This window comes from Anopheles funestus, chromosome 3RL (genome assembly GCF_943734845.2).
Source record: "Anopheles funestus chromosome 3RL, idAnoFuneDA-416_04, whole genome shotgun sequence".
Taxonomy (NCBI): Eukaryota; Metazoa; Arthropoda; class Insecta; order Diptera; family Culicidae; genus Anopheles; species Anopheles funestus.
The window spans coordinates 38,230,490-38,244,122 of NC_064599.1; the positions used below are offsets into that span (position 1 = coordinate 38,230,490).

At 43.9% G+C, this 13,633-nt stretch overlaps 4 protein-coding genes across 5 annotated transcripts in view; 2 read left to right on the forward strand and 2 right to left on the reverse strand.

The window, feature by feature from the left end:
- The first annotated feature begins 797 nt into the window (after window positions 1–797).
- LOC125767632 (heat shock protein 83) lies at window positions 798–3,784 on the forward strand. Its single transcript, XM_049434417.1, has 2 exons — window positions 798–972; window positions 1,349–3,784. The coding sequence occupies exon 2, from the start codon at window positions 1,349–1,351 to the stop codon at window positions 3,488–3,490; it is 2,142 nt and encodes a 713-aa protein (XP_049290374.1). The 5' UTR covers window positions 798–972; the 3' UTR covers window positions 3,491–3,784.
- Window positions 3,785–4,065: 281 nt separating this feature from the next.
- On the forward strand, window positions 4,066–5,872 carry LOC125767659 (putative nuclease HARBI1). Its single transcript, XM_049434461.1, has 3 exons — window positions 4,066–5,082; window positions 5,150–5,246; window positions 5,325–5,872. Exons 1-3 carry the CDS (start codon window positions 4,313–4,315, stop codon window positions 5,775–5,777), a joined length of 1,320 nt encoding a protein of 439 aa, XP_049290418.1. The 5' UTR covers window positions 4,066–4,312; the 3' UTR covers window positions 5,778–5,872.
- LOC125767639 (carboxylesterase 5A) overlaps window positions 5,834–13,633 on the reverse strand; it is a 42,314-nt gene continuing 34,514 nt past the window's right edge. For both annotated transcript variants that reach the window (XM_049434429.1, XM_049434428.1), the window contains exon 2: window positions 5,834–8,798. In XM_049434429.1, coding sequence (XP_049290386.1) covers window positions 7,312–8,798 — 1,487 coding nt within the window. In that variant the 3' untranslated portion in view covers window positions 5,834–7,311. The remainder of the gene's footprint in view (window positions 8,799–13,633) is intronic.
- Window positions 5,947–6,723, reverse strand: LOC125767256 (uncharacterized). The gene has a single exon (XM_049433624.1). It carries the CDS (start codon window positions 6,721–6,723, stop codon window positions 5,947–5,949), a length of 777 nt encoding a protein of 258 aa, XP_049289581.1.

Genomic DNA, 13,633 nt, shown 5'->3' on the forward strand with positions numbered 1-13,633 from the left:
AAAATCGCACTTCACTCGCTTAGATCTTTTCACAGCAACGTTTTTCTATCGTATGAACAACCGCGTGAAACACTTCCCCGCTTTAATATACCTAGTTCTCTTCCTACTTCAACCTCTGGCATCAGCGAGATCTTTCTCGAAACGGAACAGCTTACTATGCCTGAAGTTAGATGTGTGCTTTCTTTCATTTACGGCATGTGTTGCTATGAGTGAGTGAGACTGATAACGGAAACAGTACCTCCGAATCGTCGAGATCCTTCTAGAATGTTCCAGACGGTTCTAGAGTGTTTCGCTTGCAAATGAATAGCAAAGCCGACCAATCTACAGGAAATAGCCGAATGCCCTAACTTCCCCTACGGAAGAATTGTATTCATCCGTCAGGGGAACAATTGGTTCCCGCACTTCCCCTGAATGAAGCAACTCGGTCTGTCAACTGCTATGCCGGCTTGCACTTTTGGCGCGGATAATCCTAACCTAGTTTTCCGGTTTTTCAGAAAAAACAGCTACATTTATATGCAAAGGTTATTTTCCAACAAAACATTGCTCTTTTGATGAAAAATGAGATAAAATTGAATCAGAATGTTGTTGTACTATCATACCAAAACGAATGTTTATCAGATTGTCCAGAACTGTGAATTCAAATCATCTCGAAACTGCATGATAAAGTCGAGCATTTTGTCGAGCAGCAGCCAAATTCATGCTATCCCCACTCCAATTTCTCCCGTCTACTCGACACGACCGGTTGCCGGTCGGATGAATGCAGCAATCGCAGCAGCAGCAGCAGTGTGCGGTTGAAATTTCCAGAAGCGTTTTGGTAATCTACAGAATCGGTTTGCGAAAAGCACGTGGCGAAAAGTGCAGATAAAAGGACAGTGTAGCACACATCGTGAAGTTGCTAAAGGAGCTAAAGCTGTGTGAAAGTGTGATTGAATATTTCTTTATCGTAGGAAAAGCCAAAATAACTCATCAAAGGTAAGAATTTGCGAGGAAAAGAGTACCAATAGTGTGTAACCAGTGTAATGCATCGAGTGACAGAGTCGTGCTGATTCTCATCAGAAAAAATCAACTTACATCAATCATGCTTCATTTATTCCTTTGTGAAAAATCATTCCTTGCCAGTGAAAGCTGAAAAAGCGCCTATAAATGTGGATTACATGTTTCTTTGGGGGTGGTATATGAGGCAGTCACAGAATCGATTCGTCATGCTGACTAGTTAGGGCAATATGGTTCAGAGCATTTTCCACAAAATGTGTCATTGTTTCTGGGTCACATATTATTTTTGCCATGCGTGTAGTTGTTGGTGTGCCTGATTCTTTCTAATACGAGGACAATATTTTTACTCTTCTAGATGCCGGAAGCACCAGAATCCGAGACCTTTGCATTCCAGGCTGAGATTGCTCAGCTGATGTCACTGATCATCAACACGTTCTACTCGAACAAGGAAATCTTCCTGCGTGAGTTGATCTCGAACTCGTCCGATGCGCTGGACAAGATCCGTTATGAGTCGCTGACGGATCCCTCGAAGCTGGAATCGGGCAAGGAACTGTTCATCAAGATCATCCCGAACAAGGAAGCCGGCACGCTGACGCTGATCGATACCGGCATCGGCATGACGAAGGCCGACCTTGTGAACAATCTTGGTACGATTGCCAAGTCGGGCACGAAGGCGTTCATGGAGGCCCTGCAGGCTGGTGCAGACATTAGCATGATTGGCCAGTTCGGTGTCGGTTTCTACTCGGCGTATCTGGTCGCTGATAAGGTGGTGGTGACATCGAAGAACAACGACGACGAACAGTATGTGTGGGAATCGTCGGCCGGTGGCTCGTTCACGGTGCGTCCCGATGCCGGTGAGCCGCTCGGTCGCGGTACGAAGATCGTGCTGCACATCAAGGAGGATCAGCTGGAGTACCTGGAGGAGAGCAAGGTGAAGCAGATCGTGAACAAACATTCCCAGTTCATCGGCTACCCGATCAAGCTGCTCGTGGAGAAGGAGCGCGAGAAGGAGGTGAGTGACGATGAGGCCGAGGAGGAGAAGAAGGAAGAGGACAAGAAGGACGAAGAGCCAAAGCTGGAAGACGCCGAGGATGAGGATAAGAAGGACAAGAAGAAGAAAACTGTGAAGGTGAAGTACACCGAGGACGAGGAGCTGAACAAGACGAAGCCCATCTGGACGCGCAATGCGGACGATATTTCGCAGGAGGAGTACGGCGAGTTTTACAAATCGCTGACCAACGACTGGGAAGATCATCTGGCGGTGAAGCACTTCTCGGTTGAGGGCCAGCTGGACTTCCGGGCGCTGCTGTTCGTGCCTCGTCGTATGCCATTCGATCTGTTTGAGAACAAGAAGAAGAAGAATAACATCAAGCTGTACGTGCGCCGTGTGTTCATCATGGACAACTGCGAGGAATTGATTCCTGATTATCTGAACTTCATCAAGGGTGTGGTCGATTCGGAAGATCTGCCGCTGAACATTTCGCGTGAGATGCTGCAGCAGAACAAGATCCTGAAGGTGATTCGCAAGAACCTGGTGAAGAAGTGTCTGGAGCTATTTGAGGAACTAGCCGAAGACAAGGAGACGTACAAGAAGTTCTACGATCAGTTCAGCAAGAACCTTAAGTTGGGCGTGCATGAGGATAGCCAGAACCGTCAGAAGCTGGCCGATCTGCTGCGTTTCAACACCTCAGCATCTGGAGACGAGTTCTGCTCGCTGGCAGATTACGTCGGTCGCATGAAGGAGAACCAGACGCAAGTTTACTACATCACGGGTGAGAGTACTGAGCAGGTGAAGAATTCGGCATTCGTGGAGCGCGTGAAGAAGCGTGGCTTCGAAGTGATCTACATGACGGAACCCATCGATGAGTACGTCACTCAGCAGTTGAAGGAGTACAAGGGAAAGCAGCTGGTGTGTGTGACGAAAGAAGGACTGGAGCTGCCGGAAGACGAGGCTGAGAAGAAGAAGCGCGAGGAGGACAAGACCAAGTTCGAGAACCTGTGCAAGGTGATGAAGTCGGTGCTGGAGAGCAAGGTGGAGAAGGTGGTGGTGTCGAACCGACTGGTAGACTCGCCCTGCTGTATCGTCACGTCGCAGTACGGTTGGTCGGCCAACATGGAGCGCATCATGAAGGCGCAGGCTCTGCGTGACTCGTCTTCCATGGGCTACATGGCGGGCAAGAAGCATATGGAGATCAATCCCGATCATGCGATCATCGAAACACTGCGTCAACGCGCGGAGGCGGACAAGAACGATAAGGCGGTAAAGGATCTGGTGATTCTGCTGTTCGAGACGGCGCTACTATCGTCGGGCTTCTCGCTGGACGAACCCGGAAACCACGCTTCCCGTATCTATCGCATGATCAAGTTGGGTCTGGGTATCGATGACGATGAGCCAATGACTACCGAAGAAAGTAGCAGTGCTGCTCCGGCCTCTGGAGATGCCCCACCGCTGGTCGATGATGCGGAAGACTTGTCGCACATGGAGGAAGTTGATTAAATTAGTAGCAGTGTGTACAAACTCTTGTTTAAGCCAGAATCTAAGTTTATTAATTAAGACTACTTCTCAAAGGCTGATGTTTTCATGTGATGCAGTTAGTTATACTAGCTGGGCTTTGATTTATGCGTTATTATCGAATTTTAACTAACTAAAACGTTTCAAAAGAGCGTTTCAAAGTAACGTCATCATGTAAAGTTAACTTTATTGCGAAGGTCCATATATTTTACCGTATGTACAGTGTGATTCATTTATGAAATAAAAATTACATGTCACACAAAAGACATTAACATTTAACTACGTCGTTGTTAGCCATATGTTGAGTTACTAAAAGAAACACTCCGATTCCAAGCTTCAGTATGGAATGTAAAAATGAAATCTGTTCTATTGTGTTGTTGTGGAAGATGATGATGAAGAATACACGATCATTTCTTACAATGACAAAAATGCAAGGTATTTATAAAACCAATCAATCAACCAACGAAATTTATTATTCAGGCTCAAATAGTAAACATATGTTTGCAAAATATGTAGTGAGATGATCATCTTCATATATCATTTGATAACTCACTATAGAGTTTTACTAGTGTAGAGGCTGCCATATTTTCTAAACACATGTTGGACAGCCCTGTATTATGATAATCTTGACAAGTTTGTTTGCAGCGGTTCATTGTATTTTGTTTGTATTAGCTAAACGTCATCAAGCCATCCAATAACAAACCGTTCCAAAAGAGGCAAAACGATTTCATTATTTGGTGTTGTTTAATATTGTTCGCGTTGGAATAATATAACAGTGAAGGATTTCTCCTTACGAGGTAATTTAAAATGGAAGGCGACCTCGAGCAAGTTGATTGGACGTCCAATAGTTTAATAGTGCAGATCGTCAATGAGTATCGAACGATGTTACAGCAACAGATAGCACTGCATCTAAAGCGCCAGCGAGATCAGATAGTGCGAATGCGACGCCGGTTCCTCTCAAAACTGGCGCACCGATTGTATCGAAATTACGCACTTTACGACCGTAGCAGGCGTCACCTGCTGACGGACGTTACGCTAATCAATACAAGACGAAACGGTTCGCGACAGAAACATCATCGCGAACTTTGCGACTTACTACCCGCCAGTTCCGAGCACGAGTTTAATGATGTGCAGGTTGAACAGTTTCGCATGAATCATGCCACGTTTCAGTTACTGTTTGGTAAGCTAGAGCCTGAGCTTAGATCAATACCCGTATTATTGTCGACAAGGATGAAAATGGCTGTCGCAATCTACGTACTTGGCTCCGGGAAGGATTATGTATCGGCAGGCACAACGTTCGGTGTTAATGCTAGCACAGTGCAGGATTGTGTGCAAATGTTTTGCCGGGCGGTAATCAAAATTTTTCGAGATAAAGTAATCAAACTACCGCTAGATAACTATAGCATCAAAAACGTTATGAATGAGTTCGTAGACTTTGTCGGAATACCACAGGTATTTGGAATCGTTGGTTGTTTGCATATTCCCATCCAACAGTCAAGCAAGGAACCGGCAAGGTATATCAACAGTAAAGGCTGGAGCTCGATCATACTTCAGACTGTAGTAGACAGTAAAGGAAGGTATGGTATTTCATTGAAGATAATTCAACCTATCGATGGTACTTATAACGGTAATGATCTTTGATAGATTTATGGATATATCTTGCCAACATCCTGGAAGCATGACAGCTGCCGATATGCTTATAAGCTCCACATTATATCAGCGAATGGAACAATGGGATGCAGTGAGTTACGATTTTAAAAGGCTTTAATATTTCTTGAGACAATAATAAGCAACATATTTTCTTTGCTGCTATTTATAGCCTTGTAAACCCGTTGGAAACAATAATGTGCCACCTGTGCTGATGGGTGACGGTCAGTTTCCCCTTTTGCCGTGGCTAATAACGCCTTATTCATCGGTTGAAAGTATGGCCTATGCAGAGCGTTCCTTCAACGTGTACGCAGCGAAAGCAAGAAGCTGTATTAGTAAAGCCTTTGACCGACTGGCCGGACGCTGGAAGGTGTTGAACCGATGCATAGAGCAAAGCATAATTTCCGAAGTGATCATTACTTGTTGTATACTGCACAATTTCGTCGAACATTTCGATTCACCGTACCGAGATGCATGGAACGAGTACCACAATGAGGAAGACGTTACACCGGAACAGCCCCACTGGGAGTGTCAGATTGTGTCCATCGACGGGGAGGAAGTGAGAAACCATCTGAGCAAATATATGCACGATCATTTTCCTGTTATCATGGCCGATGAGGACTGAACACGTTTGTAGTGTTTTAAACCGATTTGGGAAAGAAGGGCCAAAGTACTTTGGAGTGTTGATACGACATAAATAAAAATCATTTATTTATTTGACTTTTCGTTAGTTTTAGTTCTCTAGAGGTTCTTACACGAATATCTTATTTCACTATTATTTCAGGTATTTGAATTTACTCAAATGATTCGATTACCTCCACGTGCTGTACCGATTGGTTGGCCAACACATCCTTTAGGCGGGTGAAAAATGTATCCATACTTTCCTCGAGCATCGTTCTCGTCGTCTGTTGTATGCGATCGATAAATTCTTCCTCCTTGCGTACGTACAAATTGAATTCGTAATCGATCAACCGCTTCTGGCTACGGTAGAATTCGTCGCTAAGTTCCTGCTTACTCATTGCAATCGTTGCACTAAGCTTGCTGTTCCGATCGGATTTGTGCAGCTGTGCAGAACCATAACGTATCCCCGCTTTATTGGCAGACATATTTTTTGGTTCAATAGTATGTCTGCTTTTCCGACTGACCGGTTCCGTGTCTAGTTGGTGAGCAGCGTTTTCCGCTCCATTACTTAACTGTTCTGTTGAACTTTCGTTTGCAAAGACTGTCTCGTCGAGATCGGATGTGCATAAATATTCTTCGTTGGATGTTTTCTTCAACAAACGGTTCAGCAAACTGTCCATTTCTTCATAGAAGGGAAAAAGTTGCTGTTCATTTTTGCTATTGCTACGCTTCGCTTTCGTGTACAGGTTTTTCAAATTTTTCCATCGCACACCGATCTGCATGTAGTTTTTGTAGGGATACCCATTCTCTACCATCTTGTTTTCAATCTTTCGGAATATTTCCATGTTCTGTTTGTGCTTGCTGCCAAACGCACCAGAATAGTTGTTGTCCTGCATGATCTGTAGCATTTCCTTCGTTTCGTCATACTTCCAAATGTTTCGTTTATTCATTCTTTTATCAACTAAAAACAAACCACGGCGTCTGTTTTTGGTAGTAAAGCTGTAAGAAAAACTCGCAACAAGCAACTGAACAAATCACAACAAATATCGAAATAGTTTGACAGTTGTATGTAGCAGTGCTCCCAGCACGCAGCAAACGTCAAGTTAGACTGTTTTCAAATTGTACAGACACGAACAATTTTTAATCCCACCAAATTTGAATAAAATGCTAAAATAAATTTGGCAAAAATTGTGAAAGATATTTTTGAATTAAATACTGTACCATGAAACAAAACAAAACAACAAAGGAGATTAACACATACAGTTTTGTTTTTTGCTTTATTTGTACATATATATTTCTGTCAACTTACACTTTTCGGATTCGGATTGTAGGAAAACAATATTGTAGCTAAATTAAAACAAACGCTCTCATTTGCCTACGTTTACACAAAAAAAATAGTAAAAGAAAAAAATCTCGCTTCTAGTACGCTGGCATACTTCTCGTACGCACGCACCAATTCGCTATGTACAAAGTGATTTATTACAAAACGTCTTTCATTGCGCATCCGGCATTGCCTACTATTTGCGTCTCGTGGCTTACTACGTTGGCGAGGCAATGTGTGTCGTGTGCAGGTGAACGAATGATTGTAACAGGATAATGGTGACCAGCAACAAGCTTCCCACCAAGCTACTACCGCTCAATGATGCGGCCCGATTACCCCCGTTGTACGTTGCGTTGCAACACTGGGCGGCAAAATTAATGACACTCGGATAGTAATGATTCCAGAACTTAACCGCATCAAAGCTCATCGTGGTGTGGTCGCTCATGTTGAACGATCGATCGATGATCAGCACGCCCGGCTCGGTGACGGTGAATTTCTCCCATCGGATGTACACTCCAACCTGCGTCGGATTAGTGAACTTGGCAAAGTTCGCCCACAGTGTCATCACTATGTCAGCCACCCGTTTGTCCGCGCTATCCCACTGCATTTGATCGGCGAGCGCCAACCAGTACGGCAGTCCCCACAGGAAGATCAGCTCGAAATTGTGCGGAACACCGACCCACTCGGGCACGTCCTTAAGGGCAGCCGCCGTCCGCGGTTTGATGTCGAAGCGATACACGAACGTTTCCGCCTGTTGGCTCATGTGCATTGCCAGCTCGATCGTCGGTGCGACGTACTTGCGCTCGGTCGCAAACTCGATGTACTTCCGGCGTAGCGCGACAGGATCGGTGGTCGGAGGGTACGGTTTGTACTGATATTGGACCGCTTCCATCACGATGTCCATGTTGCCACCGCACAACGTTTCGTTAAAGTCCATTTCGGCCAGATCTCCCATTACGACGTCGCCCAGAAGAGTTTCGAACATTTCCGCGCCCAGTCCATGCTCGAGCATGTCACCCATCGTCAACTCCAAAACCTCCTCCATGTCGGTGTGACCAATCAATAGTGGCACCCGGCGCAGTTTGCCCTGATGTACCAGCATGTTCGGGTGGTCCGAGATGAAGGGTGTGGTCGTGTTGCTCAGCCCCCGGTCGATGACCGGGCCCCAGTCGATAGGAGGTGAGTTCTCGGCCAGGATCTGCGCATCGACTCGGCGCAAACAATCCATCAGCTTTGTGGTCGGCCGACGGAAGCACCCGAAGGCGGTCGCCAGCTCGTCCAAAGAAGATGCATATTGCTTGGCGCTGCGGACGCTCGAGTCGAGCAGCAGACTGCCGGACATCAGGATGGCCTTGTGGAACATGTCGTCCGTCCAGTCGCCGGACATGAGGTGTAACCCCACGCAGACGGCACCTGTTCCGTGGCCCATGATCGTGACCGAACCTTCGTTCCCGTTGAACAGCCGGATATTGCGCTTGATCCAGAGCAGCGCGGCCGACTGGTCCATCAGACCGAAATTACCCGGGGCCTCCCCGTCCATGCTGGTGAAGAACCCGAAGATGCCCAACCGGTAGGCCACCGTCACGACGATGATCTTCTGCTTGAACACCATCTGGAAGGGATTTAACGTGAAGGGCGTGTCGCCATCAAAGTCACCCGTGGGAAAGGTTACTAGCACCGAGTAGCCGTCCGTTGGCATGGTTGCTGCAAGATGGCAGGAGAAATAAAAATATTGGAAAAACGTATGGAAAAAACTATTAGTATTACAGTAGGTTTCAAATTGGCCAGCAGTAGAAGTTATACTAATCTTAAGTTTTAACTGTTTTGAATCAAATGCATCAATTCAATACACTACATTTCGGTTACGGAAGATCATCTTATGGTGCTTATTATCAGCGCAGAGTATCGTCAATCCTCTACAAAAACAAACCTGTTTGTTGATGGTGCTCGACTCATTTAGCAAAGACAATGATTTAGGTAGACCATACAGAAAAATGTCTGTAACTACTCTTTGTTAGATATTTATTTAATTTGCATTGGATTACCAGCAAATGTACCTCGCTAGAATGTTCTTCTGTGTGTCCCCAAAATTTACAAGTACCGCATAGGATCACGAGGCGATCGATCTTGCTGGGATTCTGTAAAACTTTCTTACAAACGAGGATGCTCAGTAACAAGATGAAGTACGATCATAGCGGAGCAAGTTCGTGGACATCTAAGAAGCTAGAAATCTAGAATTTCTATTGTCTCATTCAAAGATGAATTCCCAAAATTAAAGCTCCTGTGTGGGACACTATTACCTTCAGACCATACGAGCATTTGGTTTAGTTTATGGAAATATACCCAAAGTTTAAGCAAAACAATTTATGTAGTTCTTCTTTTTGGTTGGTTTAACGTCCTCTGAGGTCATGCCGGCCATTTCTGGCTTCTCTTCTCTCTCTTCTTGTCTTTAACGACCTTACAGGTCACGCCGACCATTTTTGGCTCACTAGACTTATTTTTACCACGTAGCCGGATAGTCAGTCCTTGCTACAGGGAATGGTCCGTCCGTATGGGATTTAATACCCGTTCCTGTCGCGTGGCAATTTATTTAGTTACAATCACTTTAAATCCAAGAAGAATAAAACTTTTTGTCTTTTTTTTCTTTTTTACTCGGTTTGAACGGCCTGGCCGTATCAAGACTTATTTTACTACGTGGTAAATTAATACGAGGATAGTCAGTCCATGCTACGGTGGGACAGTCCGGATGGGATTTGAACCCGGTCCTGCCGTGTGGACGGGCGCCGTTATCACATACACCACCACCCCACTTTTTGTCATTTTAAAGCATTAAAAATGTTCGTTCTATATGTCTTCAATAAAGTTTTCTCTATAGGTACAAAATGTATCCGATACAAGGAGGAGAAGAGACTCTGATCGTAGAGAAACATAAAGACGTAGAATATTTTAGTGCTTGAGTACCTCTTTAGTGATATTTTATTTACAGTGATTTTGATGTAATCGTTTGTTGCCAAATTTAAATCGTAATGGTAACCTCATTAACTGGATTTAATTTGATTCCCCTTCATACATGCTTGTTTATTGAACTACATGAAATATGTAGAGTAGAAATAGTTTTAAGATACTTTGCATTGTTTGTTACGTATCTCGGCCTTGAATTAATGTTTACCGAACGTATGGTGGTCGGGATGATTCTTTATTTGCATCTACTGAACTCAATTCGTTTCATTCACTTATCAATTATCCACTTTGTCATCGAACGGTCTTTTGATCGGTTGATTAATCGGGAAACCATCGTCGGCAGCGTCCCTCTGCTAAACATTACTCCGTAAAACCCAAACAATCCGCCACACCAATGAATGGTACTAATTTGTTCCACTTTTCTGCGGCCTCACCGCTATAGCCACGTGATATAAATTATGTATCCCCGGCGCAGCGTATACCGTTCTACCGCAAACCGTAACAAAAAAAGAAGCAAACGAACGAACTAACGCTTCCAACAAACGTCGTTCGTGAGTTTGCAAAATCATGCTACGAAACCGTGTACTAAGGGATATTGCGGCTCGGCAAATACTAACCTAGTGCCCGACTAGTGCCCGACGTCAGTTCGTTGAACTTCGGTACTGGCGGAAATCGAGCGGCTCCTGGCTCTGGTGCTGGTAATTTTTAAGAAGGGACAGCAATCCCCCAACACTGGCCTGTGTTGGTGATTCGTGCTGTAACCGATGCCGTCACGCTTCGCTACACAGCGCGGTACGGGCCCCAAAAAGGACTTGCTAGATTCCGTAGGCATAGGTTCCTTATCAGCACGGGCCGATCTTGAAATATTGATGTCGGGTTTACTTTTGACACCTACGTCTGGATGTAGCTAGCAGTTAACTGTACGCAAAGGAAAACATTTAAGACACCTATCATGGGCTGCAAATATTATTGCTTTCTTAAGTATTTAGTTCAAAAAATTCCTGCAAATGCAGGCATTTCGCCCATCAGTAACGTGATGAAGCTTGATTAAATTCATGCCACCGAGAGGAAGGGTGGCCTCGGGTGTTGTAAATTAAAAACCCATTAACTACTGCGGACATACTGCGAAAATGGGGAACAACTTGCGACGGAAACTTACCAGAGTGACCGAGTGTGTGCTCTGACACTCTTCTGGTCGAAGGAATTTGTCGTCCAAGTAAATATTTGACAGGCGCATTCGTTTCGTTCTTCCTCAACCTGCTAGACCCCCCCCCCCCAGGCCTTTACCGTGGGTGTCCACAATTTTGGAACAATTTCCGTAACAGGCAGTAATTATATGCTACCGAGAGCTGGGAGTTCACGGGCGCAATACGCTAGTGGGAGCGAATTTAAAATCCAAACTATTGCACTTTGTCTCGCTAGGGCACTTTAAGTTCCACGTGAAAGGAATTTGGGAATTTGATGTTTGCGTGAGGACTTAGTAAATTGTGCTAGCGAGTGTGGTACTACTGCTTGATATACTGTGAGATATTTGAGGTATGTGCCAGAAGGCACTATTTTGATGACGGGTTTAGGGCTGAAGGTAATATAACATTTTATTGACTCGATTGGTGAGATACATGCGATAGGTCAGATATTTTTCCTTTATACGTAGGTTCTTCTACTCTTAGCAGAGGCTCCCTCTAATGTCTCTAATCTAAACCAACACTAAACAGAGCAACAGTTCATTGCTTTGCGACACAATGTACAATATTACACTGTTTAAATTCTCCGATACTTTAGATCAATTTTAGCATTTGTTAGATATTTTCTCGCAAAACAATTGTTTTGTTCTATTTGCCATTCTTGTGTCACTACAAAAAGGAAAACCCAAGTCAAACAAGCACCTGTAAAGATAAGGCGCGATACCTTCTGGCGTACACGTGCTACTATGTTCCCCCATTAGGTCATCAAGGAACCACGATGCGAAACAAAATCATCTCAGACACTGTCCCTGCGTGAACTTACAAAGGCTCTACATCGGTTTATGGGGTCATCGGGGTGAGTAGTAGGATGGAATAAAAAAAAAACACTCCCCCCAATTTCACTTGAGTACCATCGAAACCTTCGCACCAGTGTGCACAAAGCTGTAACGACCTGAGAGGAACAATTAACTCAGTCACGCGATTAAACAACAGGACTAGCGCCAGGACGCAAAAAAAGTCTCTGAGTAAAAACCCACATTTTCCCATACGTACCATATAATGGTTGTATTGGTTGGTGGTGGTAGCGCCAACGTGGACGCTTGATACAGAATGCTCACATGCCCTGGAGCGTAGAGAGACAAAATAGCAAATTGCACCTTATCAGAGATTACAATTAACTGTCATTTCATAGTCAATTAGTAGCTTCATCGATGATTGAGCGTATGTGGTAAATGGTAGGCAAATTTGTTGAAGGCGTCCAGTAAGTGAGTGATGGTGAATCGAGTTAAAGTTAATGGCATTTCTGTCGTTGTAGCTGGTATTGCCATTTTGGCATGCAAAAGAACATTCCATGATTAAGATTAATGTGGCTAAAGTATCCATGTTCTTGATACTACAAAAGCTTTGGCCAGCCACCAGGCTTGATGATAGTTATCATTGGATTAAATTACACATAAATAGATTAAAAACCAAATTCAGCATTTGAGGTGCATGTCAAGATTTGAACTCAGATCACACGCGTTGTTAAACCGTTCAGTCAATAAACTAAACACTGTGATCAAATGTACGTCCTGGGATTAATGCTTGTTTATAAAATAACGTATACAGAATAATGAAAGATTTTTGGTGTTGCTAGGCCGTTCTTAAAAAAAAAAGAAAAATAAAAGATTTCAATGACTTCATCTATTGGAGGCAAGAAAAATGTTGAGTGACATGTACTTAAAAACACTTCCATGCAAAATATTTTTTTGTGATTTTGAAGATTTTAAGAATTAGAAACTAACTCATGCTCATGAAAACGCATGCTGACCACACAACATTATTTTTTTCGGACAAATAAGCAAAATTATTGTGTTGTATGGAGATTATGTTAGTTATATACAAGCCGATAAAAGAGTAGTTGAGCGATATCAAAATGCATCAGCCGTGATGGTTTGCGCAGCTATATCGGCAAATGGAAAATGGCAAATGGAATTCAACAAGGAGTTATCAAATATCATTTAAACCTTCACGTTAAAATGTTTTGTGGAAAAGACAGCATTTGCTTTCAACAGGATTCAGTTCCAGTTCGTAAAGCTTGAATCGTTCAGGAGTTTAATAAGGAGAATTTGCCTTGTTTCACTAGTTCATCTGAATGGCTTCCATCATCTCCAAGGATTTGAACCTGTTGGATTCCAGTATCTTGCGATATATGCTAAGAAAGTTAGACTACGTTAAGCAATTGAGTTTGGACGCGTTCAAGAAACGTTTGTTGTAGGTTTGGGTCGAAATGGCGAATGAGCTTGTGCGTGCCGCTAACAATGCAATTGAAAAGTGTCTGCAGGTCTCCAAACAATTAAGGAATCGGTGTTAAATAATCGTCGATTGACGATTAGAGACCTCGCCGATAAAAAT

What these genes read in the sequence shown, in the direction of transcription:
- LOC125767632 (XM_049434417.1), top strand. Translation starts at nt 1,349, where the DNA reads ATGCCGGAAGCACCAGAATCCGAGACCTTTGCATTCCAGGCTGAGATT.
- LOC125767659 (XM_049434461.1), top strand. Translation starts at nt 4,313, where the DNA reads ATGGAAGGCGACCTCGAGCAAGTTGATTGGACGTCCAATAGTTTAATA. An exon ending in GTAGTAGACAGTAAAGGAAG is followed by an intron (nt 5,083 to 5,149) that starts GTATGGTATTTC and finishes GATCTTTGATAG; the next exon opens with ATTTATGGATATATCTTGCC. An exon ending in GAATGGAACAATGGGATGCA is followed by an intron (nt 5,247 to 5,324) that starts GTGAGTTACGAT and finishes TGCTATTTATAG; the next exon opens with CCTTGTAAACCCGTTGGAAA.
- LOC125767256 (XM_049433624.1), bottom strand. Translation starts at nt 6,723, where the DNA reads ATGAATAAACGAAACATTTGGAAGTATGACGAAACGAAGGAAATGCTA.